This window comes from Carcharhinus amblyrhynchos, chromosome 4 (genome assembly GCF_965287045.1).
Source record: "Carcharhinus amblyrhynchos chromosome 4, sCarAmb.v2.hapA, whole genome shotgun sequence".
Lineage (NCBI taxonomy): Eukaryota > Metazoa > Chordata > Chondrichthyes > Carcharhiniformes > Carcharhinidae > Carcharhinus > Carcharhinus amblyrhynchos.
Genome location: NC_137327.1, coordinates 98,535,497 through 98,562,412, shown reverse-complemented (window position 1 = coordinate 98,562,412; position 26,916 = coordinate 98,535,497). Strand labels below are relative to the sequence as shown.

Sequence of the window (26,916 nt, the reverse complement as noted above, 5' to 3'; positions counted from 1 at the left end):
GTTAGGGAATTACACAGTAACTTCATTGAGTGTTAATATAAGCCTTACTTGTGACTAATAAATAAATAAATTTTAAAACTAGGTAAAAAGGAGCGCAGCAGTCGCCAGTCCTCTTAAGTTTTGGTCCAAAGTTTCTCCTTCCTGTTGGGAGGGAGAGAGAGCAATGGTTTTCCACGTGACAATCCAATTTAAGGATGCTCAGCATGTTCAAGACAGATATCAATAGATTCCTGAAAACTAATGATATCATGGGATAGAGAGATAGCACAAGAAAGTCGCATGAAGGTGGATGATCAGTCGTTATCTAGTTGAATAGTGAAGCAGCTTGATAAGCCTATTCTCGCTCCTATATTCCTTTGAGCAATCAGAGATTTTATTTTAAATGAAAGATTTGCAAATTGGAAAACTAGTTCAAAGCTGGACTTCAGCAAATTACCCAGTCAAACTTCAGCCTAGCAACAGCCCAATCTAGCTAAAAGATATTTTCAAACCAAAGTTGGGTGTTTCACAAGAGCAGCATTTAATCAAAGTGACTTATAACCTTTACAGTGTTTGTTAAACCTTTTAATAATGAGAAGGCAAATACTTAACCCATACATCAGTGTAGCAGGCCTGAGGCAGGGCACCTTGATGGAGAAGAAAAACAATACTGAACAATTCTTGAAATGTCATTTCACTTGAATTCTTCTATAATAATGCAGTTCACTGAACAGAATACCTTGTAAGCTTCATTTATTTGATAATACTATTCTTACAGTAAGTGCACAGGAAGTAGAAAATCCATTCATTCTGCTGCTTTACCCCCTCCAACCCTGTGAACACCCCATCAGAAAACATATCAATAATGACATGAATAATTCCAGGGAGCCAAAAACAATTACCTGGTAGGTTTTCCACAGTTGGTTCTAATACTCTTCATTCATTCCTGCCACTATCTTTTTATATCCTCATTGCTTTCCTCTAAGTGATTTGGGTATGGCAGTGATATCCCTACGTTAAAATCAAGTTTGAAGCGAGCTTCCATTCAAATTGACATTACGATTATCAAATTCATGACTTCAGAAAAACATTAAAAAGGTACTGAACACAGCAGATAATGGCTGCAGTGGATTGGAGCTTTGTTGACCCTTTCCCCCCTTTTCTCAATTTTACCTTTCCCCCCTGCCTCCCCCTCACATCTCTGCCATTTGGCCATTCACATCTTCTATTCACTCCATGGACTGCCACTAGCACTTCTTAGCCTTTCTTCCTTGTTTTTGTGGCTATGACTCATCTTTCATTTCCTCACCTTAAGTATAACTATCTCCCATTTTCAATGCCTTTTAGCTTTGACAAAGGGTAATTTGGACTCAAGACTCAAGCTCTTTTTCCTCCTTATAGATACCGCCAGACTTGCTGAGATTTTCCAGCACTTTCTCATTTAGCTTCATCTCAGGTCTTTGTTGATTTAACTGACCTTAGTTGGGACACTACAATTGTATTACTGTTATAAAGGCAAAATACTGCAGATGCTGGAATCTGAAACAAAAACAGACAATGCTGCAGAAACTCAGCAAGTCAGACAGGAGCTGTGGAGAGAGAATAGAGCTAATGTTTCACGTCAGGATGACCCTTCGTCAGAGCTGACAAAGAGTCTTCTAGTCTCAAAGTGTTGTCTCTATTTTTTCTCTACAGATGCTGTAGGAAGTTTTTCCAGCATTGTCTATAAATGCTTTACTGTGCCCTGGGTGAAGGGTGGGTTAATGTTAATAAAGGAGAACATCTGCTGGCAGTGTCACTGCCATTGCAATCCAGTGTCTCCATGTGATTGTCTGGGACTATGGGTAAGAATAAGGGTGGGCTTAGCTGGGATGTCCTGCCATGATTTTAAAGGCTATTGGCACTTAACATCTAGTTTCACGCATAAACAGTCAGCTATTCAAGTACTGGAGATTGACCAAGGTGAGAAGTTTCAAAGCCCTGCTTCAGCTGACATCTACAAGTTAGGAAGAAAAACAGAAAATAAATCAAACTTTTACTTTATATATTATTAGACAGCCATCTTAAAAGTTTATTTCAAAAAAGGATCTTTTAAAGGGGTCTTGCATATTGCTTGATATTGTCCACTGAAAAAAATAGTTCAAACAAAGAGAAATAGTTAAAAAAAAAGGTTGCAGGAAAGCAGCAAATTTCAGAATGATATCTTTGTTTCTGGTTATTAACTGCCGGGAGTTCATTTCGTTCACTGACTTCAGATGGTGAGATGCATTCAGTTTAGCTGCAAAAAGCTTCTAATCGCTCAGTTTCTTCGATGACCACTGTCTCTGTGATTGTCTCTGCCTTTATAATGGCTAACTCTGTCATGGTCATTTCTCCTCTCTTTATACTTGTCACAATGTGAATCCCGCTCCTCTCTCTTATTGCGATCGTGCTTTCTGTATTTTTCTCTGTCATCATACTTATTGTCAAACCTGTCGTCTTTTCGCATTTTTTCCTGTTCATGCTGCTTCTCCTCATCATTTCTCAGCTCTCTCCCATCACCATGAGTGTACCTTGTGTCTCTTTCTGACCTTTCATTGCAAGATCCTCTGCCGCTTTGATCATCTCTTCGCCTTTCATCTCTTTCCGAGTTTCTAGGCCGACTTCTCTCATTACGTTTTTCTCTGCTTCTCATCTCATCAGTTCCATCCGTGAGTTTTCTTCCATCTCCTCTTCCTCTTTCGTCATTCCTACGATTCACACTGCAATTTTGGTGACTCTCCTGGTTTGTATTAGCATATTTCTCATATCCTGCATCCTCTCTTTCACCCTTGACTCTTACAAAGGGTGGATGGGATTGATCTTGGCCAGAGTTTTTGTCCAATTGCCTGTTGGCTCTCTCCCCACTCTCCTTCTTCTCCAGCTTGATTTTTTTCTCCTTTTTTTCTTTCTTCTTCTTCTTTTTCTTCTCTGGAGAACAAAAAATGTTGTGGTGAATTTTGGCTCATGAAAAGGGACCATGTTAACCCCAGCAAATAGAATGACCCCTCTTTTCAGCACCCACTGTCAGCATCAAGGATTCTCAGGTAGAGTGCAGTACAGAAAAATCCTGCATCTTGTGCCAACCTCAGCAGGCCACCAGCATTATCATTTCATTTCACACATTGCCATGCATGTAACCTTACTAACCAAAACAATCACCATCCTGACTTGGAAATATATCGCTGTTCCTTCATTGTCGCTGAGTCAAATCCTGGATACTCCTTTTCTAACAGCACAGTGGCTATACCGACACCTTAAGAACTGCAGCAGTTCAAGAGGGCAGCTCACCAACACCTTCACAAGGGCAACTGAGGATGGGCAATAAATGCTGGCCTAGCCAGCAAGGCCCACATCTCATAAACAAATTAGAAATTGTCAATTCATACTGAATTACAAGCCCTTTTGTACAATGCCTCAGTGGGCACTTGAAACTGGACTGAGACTTGCCAAATTCTTTCAGTCAGTGTTATCAAATGGTTTACATCCTATTGGTTTGGCCTAGATTTTGATAATTTCTAGAGAAGAAACATGAAGTCACTACTTCTTTGCACCTACCTCTCTGCACCACCTAATTCTAATAACAGTCCAATCCAGGAATGTGGGGATTCACTGCTGATATACTTTGAGTATTGGACTAGTCCATAAAATAGAAGCAGTACACCAGTGACACATGGTTGCTGTAAGTCAGTGACCTAAAAACTCATTTATCACCTAATTTGTCCAAAAGTTTTGGCAAAATCCTATCCCTTAAACCGTTGACCCACACATTTCACTTCACATACCTTTTTTCTTTTTTTTAGCTGGCACTTCGCTAATATCCTCTTCAGAAGACTCTGAGGAAACTGGTGCTGAAGGAGGTGCTTTTGGTGCACATCCTTCCTCTCTCAGTCTTTTTGTCACAACATCAACGTCATCTCCATCCTTTGGAGGACGGTAATTGGCCACATGGTCAACACGGATTGTCCTTCCCTTAATCTAAACAGTGAATGAAACACAGAAATTATAACACACAAATGTGAAAACCAGTCCATATAGCAGATTGTTCTAATCATGCCAACCCATTGTGTCATGTGTGTTTGATTTCCTGTTGCTCTAATACTGGAGACAGTCTGCTTCTATCCATCCCACGCCAGTTTTTCATGAGTTAACACTTACGCATGACTGGCTGAACTAGAGCCTCATCTTTCTGGTCAGTGCGTAGCCACAATACTAGCGTATAAAAACACAGAATGAACATGAGTACTTTCGTAATATTGGCATACAATATGTTAGGATCCTAGACCAGAGTCCTGAATTACATTAGGAAGCCAAACAAGACTGCAACAATTTCTCTATTTCAGCATAAATTTGAGGATAGGATGCTTCGTTTCAGGTGCAATCCCGCTGAAAATTTAGGGATATTTTGTAGTAAACCAAACTTTATTTAATAATACAGTTTAATTATTAAGCTAACAAATGAAATAGCTTAACTGTTATCCATTGAAGAATATATAAACATGAAAAGAAACAACTCTAATTTTGAACTTATCACTTCTTTAGTTCTAAATAAGTAGCATTCTTCTTGCAGACTCAAACACCAGTTTAAATATAGTTAGCAACCACAGATATACTTGCTATACGGAATGCAGTCAGTCTTGAAGTTTTCAGAGAAATTTTGTGGAGCGGTTTGCAGAGCTGTCATTAAACCAACCCTAGCCAAAATTCAGAAGCTGACTTCCGTCTGCCATTTACCTAGCTCCTTCCATTAATCACAATATCACATGACCTTCTCAATCTCAAACCACCTTTCAATCCTATAATCAAAAATTCCAGGAGACCTTTTCCTTTTGTACACTGAAGTTCTGTTTTTTTTGAAGTAGAGTCTCTGGTCCTTCTTTTGTTAGCATTTCAGAAGGTTACAATGGGATATGATTAAAGCTAATTACATTTTATATTCAAGCTCCAGCCTGTTTATTTTATTGTATTTGGATATTCTATCATATTTGTGATGATAGTGTACTATATATATATTAAGGTAATGTAAAATAAACAGGCTGGACTTCATTTAGTTCTTCAACAACTTCATAGTAACAGGAAGCAACAGAAAGTCATTTTTCCACACAAACTGCTTTGCAACATTGTACTATACAGCATTTATCACAGAAAGGTTTCAGACTTTCAGGGCACCATGCAAGAATATAAAATGGAATGAGCTTTAATCATATCCTATTGTAACCATCTGAATGGAAATGCTAACAGAAGAAGGACCAGATACTCTACTTCAAAAGAGAAATAAACAGGAAACATTGGGAATTCACTTTGGCTTCTTGCTGATCCTGACAACAGCTGTTACACACAGGATAACAGCCATTACAATGGCTTTGCGAGTTCTGCATCTTGCCAATTCTTTATGATGTATCCATGGGGGCGATTCTCCCCAAAAAAAAGATGAGCCTAATGAACAGGAAAACAGGAGTTTTTCATGCCTTTTTTTGGGTGAGCTGTAGGGAATGAATCTTCAGCATTCAGTGCATCAGAATCCTTACCGTGATTCACTCCAATAGTGGGGGAAGGGTGGGGGTGAAGAAATGGGGAATGGGTTACTTCAGCCCAAGAGGCTCAGTATGCTGACAGGATCACTGTGCATGCGCCGATCTGTCAGTGGGGAGAATGGCGCATGCCTCCCCACTCCCCCAGGTCAGTCCCAATCACCAGCCCTCATGATCAGCCTAAGTTCCCCCCCCACCGCCCCCGCCACTTCACTATATGCAGCCCCTACCAACCCCTCCCCACCCACCATGTGCAGCCTCGACTGCCCTCCTCCCTCCCAACCCACTGCACCCCCCAACCACCGATTGGCCCTACCCGCTCTGGCCCCAGCCCTTGACGCTGCAAAGTGCCCGGTGGGCAGTGCCAGGGTTCCGGTGAGCCGTGCCAGGGTGCCAGTACCAGGCTGGCACTGCCAAATGGGGAATCCCATCCTGGCCCCGAACTCCCAGGAAGCCTAAGTGGTCTTTGGCCCCACCAGCAGGTGATCATGCCTAGTCTCCGTTGATGGGGACCAGCTTCAATCCCCACTGGTGGGAAGCTCTCGCAGCAGGGTAGGAGACATTAGTGAGCCGGAACTACTGTCCCAAGCTTGCTCCTGACATATAATCAGCCTTGAGCTGATTTCTGGTGTGAGACTGATCACATCAAAACAAATTGTCTGGGAGACTCACGATTGACTGGACACTGATTACTAGTCCCCCTACAGGCCATCTGCTGATCTCTCCTGGCCCACTGTGCGACTTGAGCAGTGTAGCAGGCTGGGAGAATTGCTGCCTGCCCCCCCACCATATCTTTCTTCAGGGTTATTAGCTACACTCTGATCATACTGTTCTAGCAAGTCGCTTGTTTCAACTGCCTTTCTCATTCATTAGCTTAGTTGCATTGAAGCTCATTTCTAAATGTAAAATATTGGTGCCCATCATTGATAAAAACTGGAACGTAACTGAATCATCATGAAGAGAATACAGCTTCAATATGCACAATGTTACCTCCGCTATATGTATCATACATGTTCTATTAATTGACAGAGCAATTTAATGTCCTTTACTCTGACACCTTTATTGGTCAATTTTAAACTAAACACTAAAATTACTCCATTATTTCAAAAAACACGTGTTTTCTTTAATGTAAATTTTAACATGGATCAGTGGTAAAATGTATCACCCTATGTATACGAAGCAAAACGGATTAGAAAGACCCAGGTTCAATTTTAAACTGTTGTTGCAGCAAGTCCCGTTTCCTTTGTGATTCCACGATGTGGAGATGCTGGCATTGGACTGGGGTGGAAGATTCCAAATAAACCCGTTGGACTTTAACCTGGTGTTGTTACTTTGTGGTTCCATCTATTTTGCTGTGTTGCAGTGTGGATAATTTACACTCACTAAAATCTGCATTAATGCCAACACTGTAATGGGCCGTTATTGCAAACTGGAAGCCACGGTTCAAATAATTAACAGATTTTTCTTCCTCGAGTAATCTTTGTGAATTGCAGAGGCCCAGAAAAGAGGTGGGCAATTCAAGAAGTAGTGAGGGGAAGTTATCAAGTTTGAGTTTTAGAGGCCTGGAGATTGTAGCAGGATTACAGCCAGTAGGAGATGAGTTTTACAGTCCTGAAGCTCAGGGAAAGGGGAGCACAATGAATCTTCATTCTAACACTGGGAGATTGAAAAGCATGGCCAACGCTGTGTGTGGAGCCAATGGAACATAACATTTCAGAGCAACATGGCTACCAATGAGCAGCACAGTGACACAGTGGTTGGCACTGCTGCCTCACAGCTCCAGGCGCCAGGTTCAATTTTGGCCTCTGGCGACTGTCTGCACATACTCCCTGTGTCTGTGTGGGTTTCTGCTGGGTGCTCCAGTTTCCTCCCACCGTCCAAGGATGTGCAGGTTAGGGGAATTGGATGCTAAATTGCCCCTTCAGGGGATTAGCAGCGTAAATACATGGGGTTACAGGGATAGGGCCTGGGTGGGATCGTGTGTCTATGCAGGCTCAATAGGCCAAATGGCCTCCTTCTGCACTGTAGGGTGTGATGATCACAGTATTAATAAAATAGAGAAGAACAAGGAGTGTGATGAAGAGGGTTGCTGATCGCAGTAAAGGAAGGAGGACTGCCTATTGAGTGAGAAATGTTTCCTTGCATATCTCATCTAAGAGATAAGGTTGTAGGATCACTGGAATATGTTCAAACATTCACTGAAGCTAATTTAACCTGGATATAATAAGAGCACAGCAATAAACAGATGGCCCCTCCTTCACTGTAAGGATAGGGAACCATCAATATATTTTATAAACTAATAAATACAAATATTACCCACCTTTTCTCAAGCTGAATTATGGCACTTCTTTAAAAAAAATCAGCCAATTACTAGAGTGACTTAAATTTCATTTTAAAATCTTGGAATAAGTTTGTAATCTGTACATTAAAATTGCAAAAAGCTACTGCTGATGGTAGCATTACTACCCCGTTCCAAGTCAGATTTTTCTGCAGCAACACACCAGACTAGCAGCATTACAGAAGCTTCAAATGCTATTGTAAATTTCAACCCAGATTATTTGTGCTTATAATTTTTGAAATGTTAAATCACGATGAATTTTGAATCTGCAGCCATAATTCTAATCAATTAACAGAAGCTTCAAAATTCAAATGGCCACTAGATAGTCACCTTGTTCAGAAATAATTAAATGACTCATTTGATGGTCAACTGAGCAGCTGAGCCTTATGGTACGACAAGTGCCAGACTGGATCATACCAGCATGAATTACCTGAAAGAAGTGGCAGAACAGAAGCTATAATTGGCCTCAGCCAGGACTCACTCATATCCAGGGGAAATTACTGTATATATGCAGAAAAAAACATCCATGTCCATAAAAGCTTCCAAGCTTTACAGATGTACAATGGTCAATTGAAAAAAGCTATCAAAAAAATGCCACTTACCATGGAACTGTGGACAGAATGAGTCAGAAGGCCTTCTGGAATTGTAGGCAAAGAATAGTTTTTAAATGGGGAGTGAAAGGAAGGGACTTAAATCATGTCTGAGAGCTGCATGATCAATTATTGGAACTGGCAAATGTGGTGTTTTCTTGTATCATACATCTTATTATGTTCTCCAAGCTGCTGTTACAAGAAAAACAGTCATCGATTGCTTTCTGATTTTTACATTGATCAAATCAGGTAAATTATTACCTGATTGTATGTTTTCTGCAAAAGCTGGAACTTTTTTTAACAATCAAAATTATTGTGGACACGAGATAGTCCTACGTTTCTGTGTGAAGTGTTTTCAAATTATTTTAATCTTGCAATTTCCCCAAATCTTCAGTCTGACTTATCCACAGCTGAGAAAGTAAGCATATTATCTGCCTTTACAAATACTGCCATTTGGAAGAGGCCGGATATAATACCTATGGTGCAGAGAATCTTTATATGATCTTGTTTCTACTTTCATACCTACCTTGATTCCATTAAAGTTGTCCACAGCCAAAATGGTGCTTCTCTGATCCTCATAACAGATAAAACAGAAGCCTTTTGATTTCCCAGTCTTCTTGTCTCGAACTAGATTGATGTTAACAATCTCACCATACCTGTCACATAAAGATTAATGGTTACTGTATTTCTCCTGTCTCTCTCACAGCACTTTTATCAGCGGTTACATCTCACCACATAATCCACTGCTGTTTCATCTCCTTCTCGGTAAACTTCCCACTCAGACTCACTTACATGGAGTTAGCCTCTCTGAAATTTCCTCTATCGCTCTCCAATATCCCAGGCCTCCCTCTCTGACTCACTCTTGAACATCCACTCTTGTGAGCAAGGCAGTCTCAGCTAGGCCAGTTCTGCCAATATACTGATCTTGAGGACTGTGAATCACAGATGGCAAATCCTTCTATTCAGAGGCCACCCTTCCGGTTCTATGTTCTACCGTATCTTCTTCCCAAACTATCTGGAGCTAACGTCGCCAGATAACAGCAGTGCGAGGGAAGCTTTTCAGGTTGCAGGGGAAGTTTTTCATGCAGACAATGGTGGATGCTGGAACATGCTGCCAGAGGTGGAGGTAGAAGCAGGCACATTAGCAATATTTAAGAGGCATCTGGATGGGTGCATGAATAGGGAGGGAATAGAAGGATGCAGATTGAGTAAGGGCAGGGTTTTTTTTAGTTTAGTTAGGGCATCTTGATTGGCACAGGCTTGGAGGGCTGAAGAGCCTGTTACCATGTTGTACTTTGCTCTTTGTATGTCTACTGGATCTTTCCCCCTTCTTTGCTGGTACATTTCCCCTATTCAAACCCTTTTCTACCACAGTTCTTGCAGCAGGTTTTCTTCTGCTGCTCCAATGGCTATTGAGTAGATCTGGCGCAGACAGAGAAGGAGACAGAAAGTAGTTATTATGGCCTTCTGCCACCCAATGCTATCTCTGTACATTCTTGCTGGAAGTGACATCAAATGAACAGCACACCTCTGCCTCACCCTACACAAATTCCATTTCATTCCAACTTAGACACTAAATCCTCCACAAACCGTCCCTTGCGAATCTCATGCCTATCTATGTATTTAATTATTGTCCTTGTTTACAGATAATTCCACAGGTAAAAAATCTACAGAACTTCCTCCAGTCCTAAAGTTCTCAGATATTCTGTACAACTCAGTCCCTCACACTGTATTTCCTTTGATGTCAGATAATTCAACCATCTTGGTTCTCTGGGTCTTCCTCTAAAAGTCTATTTATCTTCCTCCTTTCTTACCTGCTTCTACAATCTTTCTGATCGTGCACATGGTCTTCTCTCTTTGCTCTTCCACTCCTGTTTGATATCTGCTCTCTCTACGAAGCACTCAGAGATTTTATTACATTAAATGTATTGTATGAAAGCAAAACATTGTTATCAAACTGCAGGAAGGTGCTAAAGCTGTGAGATTGTGCCATCTACTGGCACAAAAATAGACCATTTTCACCAATCCAGAAATAAAAAAACTAAATTAAGCACACATTGTTGATGATCCTGCTTTTCAGAAAATGGAAGATTTATGATTATAAAGTGGCTTTCGTGGTCCAAAGTGCCTTGAAACTAGTGAAATCATTTTGAATTGTTGTGATGTAGGAAGAGTGGCAGCCAATTTGCACATAGCAAGCTTCTACACATAGCAGTATGTCTACTTACTCAGCAGCCAAGCAACACAGACCAAGAAGATTCCAGATTTGATCTCAAACGGTTTGCACTGTTGGGTGGTCCCAAACGAAATGGGAGGGGGGAGATGGTCTACTACAAATACTCTCAGTTCTACTGCATCAAAGAGGGAAAGATTAATCAGGATCTACTCCCACTAGCCAACAGACTCTGCTCTAAGTGAACCAGAATACATTCCGAGTGTGGACAAGGTCAAGTTTTGAAGTGCTGCACCCATGATTAAATAGTTTGGTTACTTGGTTGAGGACTCCAAGTGGAGCATACTATGGAACGCATAATATCTAGTCTCAGGTGGTGAGGAAAGTGAACAGCAAAATGGGCAAGGAAAAACAATACTTACTGGGAAAACACACAGATAATGTCTCCTTCAGTCAATTCATAGGGCAAACCACCTAGGAACAAGAAAACAGAGGCTCCTTACAGACAGAACCAAACTTTCATCGCTGAGGTTTGCGCAACCAAGGCCCAGGAATCTGTACAATCAGTACTACACTCAGCTTAATGAATAACATCATTGGTTATTGTCACAAATATTTTCCGATAGAAGTGGATGCTATTTAACCATCTGATCACATAATCCAAATTTTCATCATGTAAAGGCATCAAACAAATTCTGTTAATATCTAACCATCTGTCATTTTCCAGGTGTGGGATTGAAGAGTAAAACCCTGAGTCACTTGTCGTGTAGTGATTATGCTCACCATATTGTGAAACAGTGTCCCCTGAAATATGGTCCCAATAACAAAACATCTTGTATACGATTACAATTTATTATTCCGTTCAAATCTTCATATCTAACACCCAGGAGAAAGCACAATTAACAGTTTTTGTTCAAAACAGTAAACTCAAAAAAACTTTAATTGAATACAAAAAAAATCACTTCTTCTGTCCCACCTTTCAGTCCCTGCCTCTTCTTTGAGAGTGCTTCCATCAGCCCAGCTGAGCAGTGATTCAATAAATGGGACACACATATACCTTTCGGTGGCTTCTATTTCATCAGCACTGTGGTGAAATCTCACACCTTCAAGATCAAGGACCAAGGAGAGACAGTGTGAACCCAATCTGTGCCCATTTCACAATATCACTAAACCCTGTTCACACCTTATCCCATGTCAAGCCATCACCTTCACTGAAACTCAATGCCCAAGAAGCACAGTGCCAATATGCTCTAGCAACGGGTAAATTATCACCTCTGCCACTCCACCACCCTGCTCATTCCCTTTAGTTTTCTCAGTCCTCCCACCTGCCTCCATTTTGACTTTTGTTTGCAAATTGTTAGAATGAAAGACGTAGTGTACATGATCCAGTGGACAATCAAAGTGGATAGGAAGATGGTACTGTACAAAGAAGGGGTGGGCTAATAAGCAGCACTGCAGACAGTAGGAAACATGTGGCCGGCCACTGTTTGCAACCTGTCAGCTTCTGTTAGCCCAATTCTTTTTTAATATTTGATATTTCATTTGAATTTCTATTGAAGGTTGAGACTGAGTGACTTTTGAACTTAAAGGGAATGAAGGGATTTGGGGACCAGGCAGGAAAAAGTGAAGTTTGAGGTTAAAGATCAACCTTGATCTTACTGAATGGTGCAGCAGGTTCAAGGGGATAAATGGCCCACCCCATTTCTACTTCTTATGCTCTCATAGTCATCAGAGTTTCATTCAGCATTATTCCTGATTTATACGCAGGAAAAATTCAGAGTGAAACCTATGGGATCAGATGAGGTTAAAAGTTTGTGTTTTCATACTCATTTTCAAAAACAGCAGTTTTATGTGTTGATACCAAAAGCCACAACCTTTACTTCTCTAATGCTTGTTTATTATCCCAGTGAGGACAATAAACAAGCATTAGAGAAGTAAAGGTTAAAATCAACAGATTGTTCAACCTTTAAAACATTTTTTAATTGAAGCATCTAAATTGTTTCATTGAAAAAAATTTTTTGACAACAGTGGGTTACAGCAAAAGCTCTCCTTTCACCTTAAGTTTACAATTGTTGGCCGCAAGAGTTTGAAAGGAGATATGCCCCGTGAAATCATCTCAAAGGATTCCTCTGTAGTCAGCAGAGGTCAATCCTGAACTCGGGCAATTCTATTAAACTCATCAAGAGTTGAGGTCTTTCAATAGTTGAAATGCGAATCGAAGCGTTCCAGCCCTGGGGCAGAACAGGTCAAATTACTGAAGGTGTTTGACTGCTGGATATTAGAAAAGCTATTTGTGCAGTTTTTGATTTGACATAGCTAGGGAAGCAGGTTGTATCCAGCAGAGAGAACACTTCGGGGAAAAAGCATTTTTTGTCAAAGCTTTTTGTCTTGCACTCATCAAGACAAAATGCAAGAATACAAAATGTAAAGGAAACAATAATTTATACTAGATGAGAACAAAGTGCTGACTAAGTGGCACATGGACTCTGATTGGTAGAAACATTGCCATACAGAATACACCAGTTGATCATAACTGATAGCTAATTGTCAAGCAGTCTGAAATTTAAATCAAGCAGCTTGACTCTGATTGGCCCTGAGGAATGGACCAGCTCACAACTAATTTAAGATTATCGTATAGAAGCCGAGCAGATGGAGTTTTGTAAAGTGATATCCCAATGTGCACCAAGGAAGTTTGAATGAAAGCAAGGAATAAGCCATTAAATGTGAATAAGTATTTGGTCCATCAAGCTTCTTCCATCCATAGACCTAATAAATCATTCTTAGCTTGAACTATTTCATCTCTTAAGCAAAAGCTTTGAATAAATATTCTAATTCCCAAAGACAATGGGTGGGGATCTTTGGTTTCCCTGTGGCGTTTATCTTGCAGCAGGAGGCGGCGTGGTGTTGGCCAGTGATGGGATCTTCTGATCATGCCACTGTCAACGGGATTTCTGATTGATTCTACCCTATGTCGCAGGGAAACCAGTAACAGGAGTGTGCCATAGGCAGGACCAGAAGATCCCACTGGTGTGAACAGCTGGAAAGTTCCAGGCAATAAAACAAAACTCTATGATACATGTTCATCATCCAATTTCCACTATTTAATCCTTACAGTTTAGTAGGACAGAACTTGAGCAATGCTGAAAAAAAAATTCTCAAAGCTTTTCATCTTGCACTCACGTGGACATTCGCAAGAATGAAATGCAATGAAAATCAACTAATTTATACTGTATCAGAAGAGAGTGCTGATTGGTTGGCAAGTGGACTCTGATTGTTAGAGGCATTGCCATAGAGAATGCACCAGTTGATGGTGACTGACAGTTAATTGCCAAGCAGTTTGAAATTTAAACCTGGCAGCTTGTCTCTGATTGGTCATGGTGTTGCCCAGAAGAATTAACCAGTAAATGGCTGTCACTTATATTTAGCTGAAACAGACAAAATATGTGACATTTCAGCAATGAAGAACAAAGAACAGTACTGCACAGGAACAGGCACTTCTCCCCTCCAATCCTGAGCCATTCGTGATGCCTGCCTAAACTAAAACTATATGCACTTACAGAGTCCATATCCTTCCATTCCCATCCTATTCATGTATTCATATAATTGCCCCTTAAATGCTGCTATCGTATCTGCTTACACCACGTTCCTGGGCAGCCTGTTCGAAACATTTACCACACTCTGTGTAAAAGCTAGCTAAAAACCTACTCAATTCCTATACGAACAAATAAATCTTAAATTGGTTGCATAATTCTTGCAAAACTGAGGATTATTTAGCAAATGTTATCCAATTGTATAATCAGAACCAATAGAACAATAAAATCTCTACACTGCACAAACAGACCATTCGGCCAATCAAGTCTGCACCAACTCTCCAAAAGAACATCCCATCAAGGCCCTCCCCTCCCCCCTATCCCCCCGCATATAGAACGGCCAATCCACTTGCGGTAGAGGCAGCTGAGGGGCTTCACTTGTGCATTCTGAGAGAAGTCGCACCAGCAGCGTCTACCAAGAATTGGGAAGTGGAAGATGTGGTGTCAAGGAGCGGTAAGCCCAAAACACTACATCAGTGTTTCTTCCCTCCCTTCTCCTCTGACCAAAAGAAAGACCACTGAGAGAAGGTAAAAGTGAAGTTAAGAGTTTTATAAATTTTCTTAAATAATTTACTTGGTGCTCAAATGCTCAGAAAGGACAGTAGGACTAGGGGGCACAGCCTCAAGATAAAGGGGGGGCGGTTTAGAACAGAGTTGAGGAGGAACTTCTTCACTCAAAGGGTGGTGAATCTCTGGAATTCTTTTCCCGTTGAGGTGGTGGAGGCTGCCTCGCTAAATATTTTTAAGATGCAGGTTGATGGGTTTTTGATAAGCGAGGGGATTAAGGGTTATGGGGAGAGGGCGGGAATGTGGAACTGAGACACGACAGATCAGCCATGATCTTACTGAATGGCGGGGCAGGCTCGAAGGGCTGGATGGCCTACTCCTGCTCCTATTTCTTATGTTCTTATGTCATTCACTGTGGTTAAGTGCTGCACTTGTGAAATGTGGGAGATCCGTGATGTCCAGCATCTCGGATGACTACATCTACAGAAAGTGCATCTAATTGCAGCTCCTTACAGACCACATGGATAGGTTGGAGCAGCAGTTGGATATACTTTGGAGCATGAAGGTGGTGTAAAGCATCATAGATAGAAGCTTTAGAGATGTGGTCACATCCAAGGTGCAGGCAGATAGATGCATGACCACTAGAAGGGGCAGGCAGTCAGTGCAGGAATCTCCTGTGGGCATCTCCCTCTCTAGCAAGTATACCGTTTTGGATACTGTTGTGGGGTGATGGCCTATCAGAAGATAACAGCAGCAGCAGCCAAAGCAGTGGCATCATGGCTGGCTCTGTTGTTGAGCACGGAACGACAAAGGAGACTAGAGGAATAGTTATAGGGGACTCTATAGTTAGGGGTGCAGATAGTGCTTCTGTGGATGTGAAAGAGACTCCAGGATGGTGTGTTGCCTCCCTGGTGCCAGGGTCCAGGATGTTTCTGAACAAGCAGAAAGCATTCTGAAGGGAGAGCAACAGTAACTAGAACTAGGGGCATGACGTCAAAATAAGGAGGAGCTGAATTAGGACTGAGTTGAGGAGGAACTTCGTCATACAAAGGATTGTGAATCTGTGGAATTCCCTGCTCAGTGAAGCAATTGAGGCTACTTCATTGAATGTTTTTAAGGAAAAGCTAGATAAATTTTTGAATAAAAAAGGAATTAAAGGTTGTGTTGAGCGGGCGGGTAAGTGGAGCTGAGTCCACAAAAAGATCAACCATGATCTTATTGCATGGCAGAGCAGGCTCGAGGGGGCCAGATAGCCTACTCCTGCTCCTAGTTCTTATGTTATGTTCTTAAATTGGGGGAAGGCTAATTACAACAATATTAGGCAAGAACTGAAGAATGTAGATTGGGGGCAGATGTTCCAGGGCAAATCAACATCTGGCACGTGGAAGGCTTTCAAGTTTAGGTTGATAGGGATTCAGGACAGGCACATTCCTGTAAAGGATGAGTATTTCAAGTTTTGGAAACCTTAGATAACAAGAGATTTTGTGGGTTTAGTCAAGGGGAAGAAGAAAGCATTTGTCAAAGTTAGGAGGCTGCGAACACACGAAGCAAGTGTGGAATACAAGGAAGGTAGAAAGAAACTTAAGCAAGGAATAAGGAGGGTTAAAAAAGGTCACAAAAAAGCACTGGCCAGCAGGATTAAGGAAAATCCCAAGGTTTTTTATACATATATAAAGAACAAGAGGGTAGCTAGGGAGAGGGTTGGCCCACTCAAGGACAAGGGAGGGAATCTATGCGTGGAGCCAAAGTAAATGGATAAGGTATTAAATGACTACTTTGCGTCAGTATTCAAAGAGAAGGACTTGGCGGATTATGACTCTGGGAAAGAATGTGTAGATAGTTTGAGTCATGTTGAGATCAAAAAGGAGGAAGTATTGAGATTCTTGAGAGGGTAGACAAGTTCCCAGGGCCTGATGGGATATACCCCAGAATACTGAGAGAGGCAAGGGAGGAAATTGCTGGGGCCTTGAGAGAAATCTTTGTATCCTCACTGGTTGCTGAGGAGGTCCCACAGGTTTGGAGAATAGTCAATATTGTTCCTTTGTTTAAGAAGATTAGCAAGAATAATCCAGGTTATTACAGGCTGGTAAGCCTTACATCAATGGTAGGGAAATTATTGGACAGGATTCTTTAAGACATGATTTATTCCCACTTGGAAATAAGTGGATGTATTAATGAGAGGCAACATGGTTTTGTGAAGGGGAGGTCGTATCTCACTAACTTGATTGAAGTTTTCCAGGAAGTGACGAAGATGATTGATGAGGATAGAGTGGATGATGTCTACATGGACCTCAGTAAGGCCTTTGACAAGGTTCCTCATGGCAGACTGGTGCAGAGGATAACGTCACATGGGATCAGAGGTGAGCTGGCAAGGTGGGTACAAAACTGGCTCGGTCAAAGAAGACAGAGGTAGCTGCAGAAGTGTGTGTTTCTGAATGGAGGGCTGTGACAAGTGGTGTTCCTCAGGGATCAGTGCTGGGACTTTTGCTATTTATAATGAATATTAATGATTTGGAGGAAAATGTAACTGGTTTGATTAATAAGTTTGCAGACAACACAAAAGTTGGTGGATTTGCGGATAGTGACGAGGACAATCACAGGATACAGCAGGACATGGATTGGGTGGAGACTTGGGCAGAGAGATGGCAGATGGAGTTTAATCCGGACAAACATGAAGTAATGCATTTTGAAAGGTCTAATACAGATAAGAAATATACAGTAAATGGCAGAACCCTTCAGAGTATTGATAGGCAAAGGGATCTGGGTGTACAGGTACACAGGTCACTGAAAGCAGCAATGCAGATGGAGAAAATAGTTAAAAAGATATACCACATGCTTGTCTTCATCGGCCATGGCATTGAGTTTAAAAATTGGCAAGTTGCGTTGCAGCTTTATCGAACCTTAGTTAGGCCGCACTTGGAATATGGTGTTCAATTCTGGTCGCCACACTATCAGAAGGATGTTGCCTGGTATGAAAGTCATTAGCTATGAGGAGAGGTTGGAGAAATTCTCACTGGAATATCAGAGGTTGAGGGGTGACCTGATAGTAATCTACAAGATTATGAGAGGCATGGACAGAGTTGATTGTCAGAAACTTTTTCCCAGGGGAAACAGTCAATTACTAGGGGGCACAGGTTTAAGGTGCAAGGGGCAAGGTTTAAAGGAGATATACAAGGCAGATTTTTTACACAGAGGGTGGTGGGTGCCTGGAACTCGTTGCCGGGGGAGGTACTGGAAGAGGATACGGTAGTGACTTTTAAGGGACGTCTTGACAAATACATGAATAGGATGGGAAGAGAAGGATATGGTCCCTGGAAGGGTAGGGGGTTTTAGTTAAGTCAGGCAGCACGGTTGGTGCAGGCTTGGAGGGTCGAAGGGCTTGTTCCTGTGCTGTAATTTTCTTTGTTCTTTGTTCTAACATGTATATCTTTGGACTGTGGGGGGCAACTGGAGAATCCAGAAGAAAGCCATGCAAACATAGGGAGAACATGCAAACTCCATAGAGACAGTCACCCAAGGGCGAATCAAACCCTGGTCCTTGGCCATGTGAGGCAGCAATGCTAACCACTGTGCCACCCTTGTTGGACATTGTGTTTTAGTTTTGCAAACGAGAGCTTGTTCGCTATGGTCTGCTGTGAACAGTGGAGGGGGCATGCCGTTTGATATGATCTGCCAGTTGTTGGGACGTGCGGTCTACATCTCTTCGGCCTTACACTGTTATTGAAATTCATACACCACATTACAGATTTATGTGATGGCAGAACATCTTCCTGTTTGATGGCAGCTTCCTGTTAGCGACAAATATCACTCGTGTTATTTCTGCACAGTGCCATCATGAAACATTCACCTGTTGCTCATATATTTGAGATACTTTGCCCTTCCAGGGTAATCGAGGTAAACTGGAAACTTTTTGGGGCAAGAAGTGATGGCCTTGGGCCTACTCATGAATTCATGTAACATACAATGCATTAAAAATGATCCGATCACAGTAGCCATTATTCCGCAGAATGTCTTTGTTATGTCCTATTTCAGCGTCAAGTTTGCATAGTGTGCGAATGATTCGGGCCTTATTTACATGGTTGTTGATGAGGCCAATGTTATAGTGTATGGAACTGTAAGAGTACCAATGCATATATTGTTCAGTGAAGGTAGGCTCACGGTAGACAGTGATAGCGAAGCCCAGTGGCAGGTTTCCAACTACATTATCAAGGGAAACACTTTAGTTTGCAAAGTCAGAAAGAATCTTGTTCAGTTCAAACAGCCATTTAGCACTTGCCATGACAAGTTAATTTGGTAAAATAAGTTTTTGAATTACGAGAACGTCTGTATAAATGTATAAAATAATGGATGGGCTAAGCTAGAAGAAATAGAGGAAACCTGATGACTCAGAAATGAAAGACTACCACAGCGAAGATGCAGAAGGCATAGGCAATAGATACCATTCACATTGCAAAGAGAGACAGGTGAGACCAGATCATTTCAGGAGTTAATTTAAATGTACTTCAATAGCACAACAATTTCTGAACCAAAATGGTTTGAATTAATAACAAACGTTTAAGCAGAGAGTATGCATTACTATTCCTATGCAATTAGGACTGCAAAATATTAATATTAAATTGCAAACTAAATTGTATCAAAGTTAACATGGCTACACTGATTCTAAAAGGCTGTTATTTCAACTTTTGTAATTTTTTTGGGAAATTATGCTTTTACTATATGAGAAAAATTAGTAAAGTGAAGTAATACTGCATTTACAAATCACATACCTGATTATGCAAAATTAAATAGGTTTCAACCAATATTTTAATTTATTTGGGCTGTTATCTGTTGGGGATTTAATCCATGACAACTGGAGTGAGTTAAATATTCACCATACATTAACCCAACACAGGTATTAGTTATTCCTACATATATATATGTTAATCTGACCTGTAACCATTTCTCTTCATGTCAGGAGGTTTCTGGGTTTTATTTAGGAGTTGTCAAGGTGGTTTGAAATCAGGAATGTGTCCTCCGAAAAGCCATGTGATGAAATGTGCCAGAGATTAAGTTTCAGGCAAAATATGTCCAGAAGTGTGGTGCAGAAGGAAAGATAGCAAATAATCTCACATAGCCCCTTTCTTTCTATTCACCTTCCTATATAGAAAATTCTCTTTAGATCTTCCCATTTAAATCTGGAACTCGAAATTAAATTCTGACACACCTTAAGTTTAGCAATATCAAAGAAAATAAATCCAATTACACTTAGTTTTAAAAAAACTGATACTTTTGTTCACACGGCCACTAAAACAATGACAAATTGGAATCTGGAAAAGGTTTCACTTACCCAGAAAAATCCAGGCACTGTCCTTGTACTCTGAGTGCCAGGACACTTTATCTTCAACGCCCAGCTCTGCCTCTCTTGCATTTAGTTCATTGATGAGCTTCACTTTTGTGAGTGGACTAAGTACAGGGATAGAAAAACAAACCAGAACAAGAGATAAGATGTGAGGAGACTCTGTTGCTCAAAACAAAAACAACAGCAACTTGCCTAGCCTAAAAGTAAAATACTGCGGATGCTGGAATTTGAAACAAAGACAGAAAATGCTGGAAAATCTTAGCAAGTCTGACAGCATCTGTGGGGAAGAGAATAGAGCTAATGTTCTGTGTCTAGATGACTCTTCGTCAGAGCTGAGTCCTAGTCTACCTACTTCTTCTACTGATGGGACCTTTTATCGCATCAATTGAATCAAGTGTATGATGGATCATTTGATGATAGCCACACCTATATTCCAACTCCAGGCCACCCATTTCCAGATACAAAACTTTAGTCTTCTCTGTCTCAACTTTATCTCTTTAGGCTGTACACTCCTCAGTCACATTCTGTCACCTCCAGACTTATTTCCTTCAATGCCCTCTCTATCTGCTCCCAGACTCCTCTCCACATAAATGCTAACTTACTCTGAACTTCCTTCACCACAATCTACTCTGCACATGGTCATGCTCACCAATTGCTCTAGTTCTTGTTCAACTCCACTAACCAACTGGCTCACAATGCATATAAACAGAGAGTTCCTACAGTGCAGATGGAGGCCAATTGACCCATCAAGTCTGCACCGACCACAATCCCATCCAAGCCCTATTCCCGTAATCACACATATTTAATCCCCTGACACTAGGATCAATTTAGCATGGCCAATCAACCTAACCCGCACATCTTTGGACTGTGGGAGGAAACTCACGCAGACACAGGGAGAATGTGCAAAATCCACACAGACAGTGACCAGAGGCTGGAAGTGAACCTGAACCCTGGCGCTGTGAAGTAGCAGTGCCAACCACTGTGCCACAAATTCAGTGTACACAAAGGCACTGCTGAGATATATTCTAATTGACATTTATGAATTGTTCCTTTGCCTCACAAATTACTCCTGAAACTTCCTTCATTCCCATGTTCTAGAATCTGGTCTGCTGTGTAACCCTCTCCCTCTACTAGGAAAGAGAGCCTTCAGCTATTTCACCACTGCATCTTAGAATTATCTTGTGGAATCATTCGGTTTCTTGTTCCTTCAAACAAAACACCTCACAAATTCATTGCTCAGGCTTGATCCTGTTCCTACTCTATGTCTGTCTCTCTATGAAATGTTTAGGAATATTTTGTTGTGTTGTTATATTAAGCAGCCCCATACCTGCGAACACAGAACATTCAGAAAAGCCAACATATAATGAAACTGACACCTCAATAAATAAAAATTATTAGCAATGGAAAAGCAATGAGCATTTAGGTAATTCATCATGTCCACTGATTTAAGGGAAGTGAGTTTAAGTTTAAATTCCTTTTAATTACATTGGATTTCAAGACTTTTATAATATCTCCTTGACTTCCCTGCAGGATTCAATGGAGTCTCAGAAAGTTTTACTCAAGTGCTTCCCCTTGTCCAAATCAGTTGGACTGCCCTTGCTTGATTTACTTATCCATCTGGAGTCAGGCTATCTCTAGCATGGCATCATCTCCAGATGTCTCCAAGGATTTAGCCCTGGTCTGGGTAAGATGCTCTTTCGGACAGTCAGTGCAGACTCGAATGACCTTCTTCTGTACTGTATAGATTCCATACCTGGTATAAGGGAAAATGGTTGCTATTATCAGTGGCCAATTACCCAGTCACAGGGCATCACTGTAGGAGTTCCTCAGAGTAGTACCCTAGGCACAAATGTCTTCACAGCTTCGTTAGCGATTTCCCTTCCATCGGAAGGTCAGGAGTGGGGATGTTCATTGATGCCTGCGCATTACTCAGCACCATTCTCTATTCCTCAGATACTGAGGCAGTCCATGTCCATACGCAAAAGTGGAAAAAACATTTGCATCGCTCAAGTGGCAATTACCATCTCCAACAAGACAGAATCTAAGCATCTCTCCCTGACATTCAATGGCATTACTATCACTGAATCCCCCACTATAAACATCCTGGGGAGTTACCATTGATCAGACACTGAACTGGACTAGCCAGAAAAGTAACGTGATGGCAAGAATAGGCCACAGGCTGGGAGTTCTGCAGTGAGTAACTCACCTCCTGACTTTCCAAAGTCTGTCCACTATCTACAAGGCACAAGTCAGGAATGTGACAAAATATTCTCCACTTGCCTGAATGAGTGCAGCTCCAACAACACAAGAAACTTGACACAATGCAAGGCAAAACAGCCTGCTTGATCAGCACCCCATTCACCATCTTCAACATTTACTCCTCCACCACCACCACCAAGCTACAGTTAAGAAAGCCCACCAATGCTTCTACTTTCTCAGGAGGCTAAGGAAATTTGGCATGTCCACTACGACTCTCATCAACTTTTGTAGATGCACCATGGAAAGCATCCATTCTGGTTGTATTGCAGTTTGAAGTCTTACAACACCAGGTTAATGTTCTGCAGGTGTATTTGGAATCACGAGCTTTCAGAGCACTGCCCCTTCATCAGGTGAGTCAATTGAGGAAGGAGCAGCATTCTGAAAGCTTGTGATTCTAAATAGATCTGTTGGACTTTAATCTGGTTTTGTGAGACTTCTTACTGTGCCCATCCCAGTCCAATGCCGGCATCTTTACATCATGGGTATCACAGCCAGGTCTTGCTTTGTCCAAGACCGCTAAAAATTACAAAGGATTATAAACGAAGCACATTCCTTCATAGGATGGACTTCATCCAATGACTGTCTACACTTCCCGCTGCCTCGGAAAAGCAGCCAGCATAATCAAGGACCTCGTGCACCCTGGACATACTCTCTTCCAATTTCCTTCCATCGGGGAAAAGATACAGAAGTCTATGATCACGTACCAACGGACTCGAGAACAGCTTCTTCCCTGTCGCCATCAGACTTTTGAATAGACCTACCTACGTTGATCTTTCTCTACACCCTACATATGACTGTAACACTACATTCTGCGCCCCCTCCTTTCCTTCTCTACATACAGAATGCTTTGTCTGTATAGCACAAGAAACAATACATTTTGCTCTATACTAATACATGTAACAATAACGAATCAAATCAAAAAACCAATCAGCAGTGGCAGCAGTGTGTATTGTCTATAAGATGTACTGCAGCAACTCACCTTCAACAATACCTGCCAAACCTATGACATTGACCACCTCGAAGCACAAAAGCAGCAGATATATGGAAACACCACTACAGGCAACTTGCCCTCCAAACAACACACCATCTTGAGTTGAAACTATATTGCCATTCCTTCATTGTCACTGGGTCAAAATTCTGGAACTCTCCTTCCTAACAGCACCATCAGTGTACCTACATCACATGGACTGCAGTAGTTTAAGAAGGTAACTTTATAAGACCCTTGTCAGGCCTCATTTGGAGTACCGTGCGTAGTTCTGGTCGCCTCACTATAGGAAAGATGTAGAAGCTATTGAAAGGGTACAGAGGAGATTTACAAGGATGTTGCCTGGACTGGGAGGCATGCCTTATGAAGTTAGGTTGAGGGAGCTGGGTCTCTTTTCCCTGGAGAGACAAAGGTTGAGAGGCGACCTGATAGAGGTTTATAAAATGTTGAGAGGAATGGATAGGGTGGATTCTCAGAGGCTATTTCCCCGGGTTGAAATGGTCGCTACGAGAGGACACAGATTTAAGGTGCGGGGAGGAAAGTACAGAAGTGATGTTAGGGGTAAGTTTTTCACTCAGAGGGTGGTGAGTGAGTAGAATCGGCTGCCGTCAGTGGTGGTGGAGGCGAACTCACTGGGGTCTTTTAAAAGACTTCTGGATGAGTATATGGGGTTTTATGGGATTGGGGGTTATAGATAGGTGTCGATGTGATCGGCGCAACTCGTGGGCCGAAGGGCCTGTTTGTGCTGTAGTGTTCTATGTTCTATGTTCTAAGGTAGCACACCACCACCTTCTCAACAGCTGTTAGGAATGATCTAGACAGCAAAACCAACATTCTGTGAAAGAAAATCACTACCTCTCTGCCATGATGGTGAGTGAGGTTAGTCATCTGGATCACTAAATCGGCTGCTCTTCAAACCAACACACAAGCAGAAAACAGACTCACTGACTGTTTGGAACACAAATCATGGGATCTCACCAGTGTGCACATACACTCAATACCATTTCCTTCACTAGGTTCCTGAACATAAAACTGAATCTGGTCTAACCTGAAAAAAGCAATTTATCTTAACAGAGGGAAATTCCATAGATTACACTGTGATTCTATAACCAACAAATTGTAATCAAAGAAACTCATTTTAAATATATAAATTTCAAATGGCTATTTGGTCAAGATGGGCATTTGTAACCATCGGTGAATCTCCCACAGAGTGCACAGGCTGCTACTCCATGCTCCCCAAGCTGCATGCTTTTGTAGAATAGTACAAGAGACTTGTCCAACTAATCTGATGGGAGGAGACATTGTTTGATTCAGGTGCAAACTATCTTCATTTCAAAATGAAAGAAGGCCTGTACAGAGAACTGAGGGCACAATACACTCACAGATTGAGTTATTATGTCATTTCAGACTTCTACATGCGTTTTCTTTCATTTTAATTCAATGCCATTTCTCTTCCATAAATTCCCAGAGTGAAGAACTTCACTGTTTTCTCCAATGGATTTACTTTTGTCTCTTTTACCTATTCCTCCCAGGTTCTGTACTTTCCTCAAAGCTGCCTGTTCATCTCTTAACATCTTCCAATGCCTCTTCGAATGCGTGTGTTGAGTCTCTTTCATTTGTCAGATTATGACAGATCACAACTCACATTTCCACTGCATTCCTCACGCCCTGTGTAAAATCCCTACAATGGCTGCACAGGCCAAAAAGAAAGATAATGAGGAGGAAAGCGGGAGAAGAAAAGGGAAACAGAAAGCACGGGGGGGTGGGAGGGGGGAGGGCTTTAGGAGATTTTTGAAAGCAGGAAGATGTCAAGACAGAAGCAGAGAGGCCGTCAGACAGACAACTGCTATTTAATTCACTATTTGTGGCTACAAGTTTTAACCTCTCCACTGTTTTGCTACTAATGACGAATTCATTCCATATAGCAAACTGCTGCTGACAAACAGCTCAGATACCCTTTGGCCACATTTTACTCTGTTTGCAGCACTGCCACTCATCACCTTGACCCTTTCATTCCAGATGAATGCAAGAATTAAGGCTGAGTGCTGAAGTCAGGCTCTGTGTGTGTGTAAGCAGCAGTGTTCAGAGGAAGTGGCTGCAGATCCTGAGTGACAGATCCTCATCCTGAACATTTACCATCCACACAAACCCTGACAAACCTCCTCGTGCTCAGACCAAGCACAGGGTTTCCTCCCCTTACCGGACGCCGCCTGTTAAACCGGCAAAGTGATCATTTCAATCTCCAACTCACTTCATTTTGCGGCGAATCCCCAATTCCGGCCGAAGGAGCTGCTTCCCAGGCGTTCAACAAAGAGAAGGGCCCAGAGGATCCGCAACAAAAAGCCTGGAGAACTCCACTCACACCACCACCTACTGGTGTGCAGCGTCAATGACAAGCTGCTCGCCAAATCCTCGCTTCATCCTTTTAAGAATCGTGAAAATAATACCCAATATGGGCATGTAAATAAACGAGGTGGAGGCAAATGCGATTGATATAAATGCAGTGTAGAGCTAGAAGGGGATTTTCACAGTAACTTCGTTGCAGTGTTAATGTAAGCCTACTTGTGACACAATAAATAAACTTTAAAATAAATGAGTATTATTAGTAATTATGAGTTCTGGCAAATTGGTTGGTGAGGATTTTGACTTCCATGGTTGGAGGGCGGGGGGAGGTGTTGTGGGGGAGGTCAAAGAAGCTAAATTTTCCCTTAAAAAAGCCATACTGACTCTCCTTAATTAATTCTCATTTGCCCAAGTGACTGTTAATTTTATCCTAAATTATCCACAACTGATTGGGCTGTAGTTGCTGGGTGCATCCTTTCTTGAACAATAGTGTAACATTTAGAATTCTCCAGTCCTCTGGTACCATACTTTTACTTAAGGGTGATTGGAAGATTATGGCCAGTGCCTCTGCAATTTCCATCCATACCTACTCCAGTATTGTCAGATGCTTCTGATCCAGGATGGTGACTTATTAACTTTAAGTACAGCCAACCTATTCAAAACCTCTACTTTATCAATTTTTAACCTATTCAAAATCTCAACTATCTTATTTTCACAATGCTTTGAGCAGCATGTTCTTCCTGGGTAAAAACAGGTGATTATTTAGTACCTCAGGAATGAATCCTGCCTCTATACAGTAACCCTTTTAAATCCCTATTGAACCCCACTCCAACATTTTTACCAGCCTTATGCTAATAGAAGAGTATCAGAATCTCTTTTATGTTAGCTGCCAGTCTCTTTTTGTACTTCCTCTTTGGTTCTCTTATTTGCTTTTTCACTTCTCCTCTGAATTCACTTGTGTTATCAACCTGGCATTCACTCTGCTTCATCTTACACTCTAACTCTTTCATCATATAGGGAAATCTGAATTTGTTTGTCCTAACATTCCCCCTTGTGGAAGTGGTCCTTCACTGTACCTGAATTGTTTTTTTAAAAAGGTAGTGCATCATTCTGTTACTCTATAGCCTGACAACACCAGGTTTTAGTCCAACCCATTTATTTGATAATATACTCACAAGCTTTCGGGGTTAGTCCCTTCGTCAGGTGAATGGAGAGTTCTGGCCTCAGACAGAGCATATAAAGCTTTATATGCTCTGTCTGAGGCC

The 26,916-nt window shown here is 41.6% G+C and overlaps 1 protein-coding gene across 1 annotated transcript; it reads right to left on the bottom strand.

Annotated features, from left to right (window-relative positions):
- Nucleotides 1-1,151: 1,151 nt before the first annotated feature.
- On the bottom strand, nt 1,152-25,638 carry rbmx2 (RNA binding motif protein X-linked 2). The gene is made up of 6 exons (XM_080188231.1): nt 25,560-25,638; nt 20,053-20,168; nt 11,052-11,103; nt 8,983-9,112; nt 3,783-3,975; nt 1,152-2,928 (listed from the first exon to the last, which is right to left on the bottom strand). The coding sequence occupies exons 1-6, from the start codon at nt 25,562-25,564 to the stop codon at nt 2,279-2,281; spliced, it is 1,146 nt and encodes a 381-aa protein (XP_080044357.1). The 5' UTR covers nt 25,565-25,638; the 3' UTR covers nt 1,152-2,278.
- Nucleotides 25,639-26,916: the final 1,278 nt, after the last annotated feature.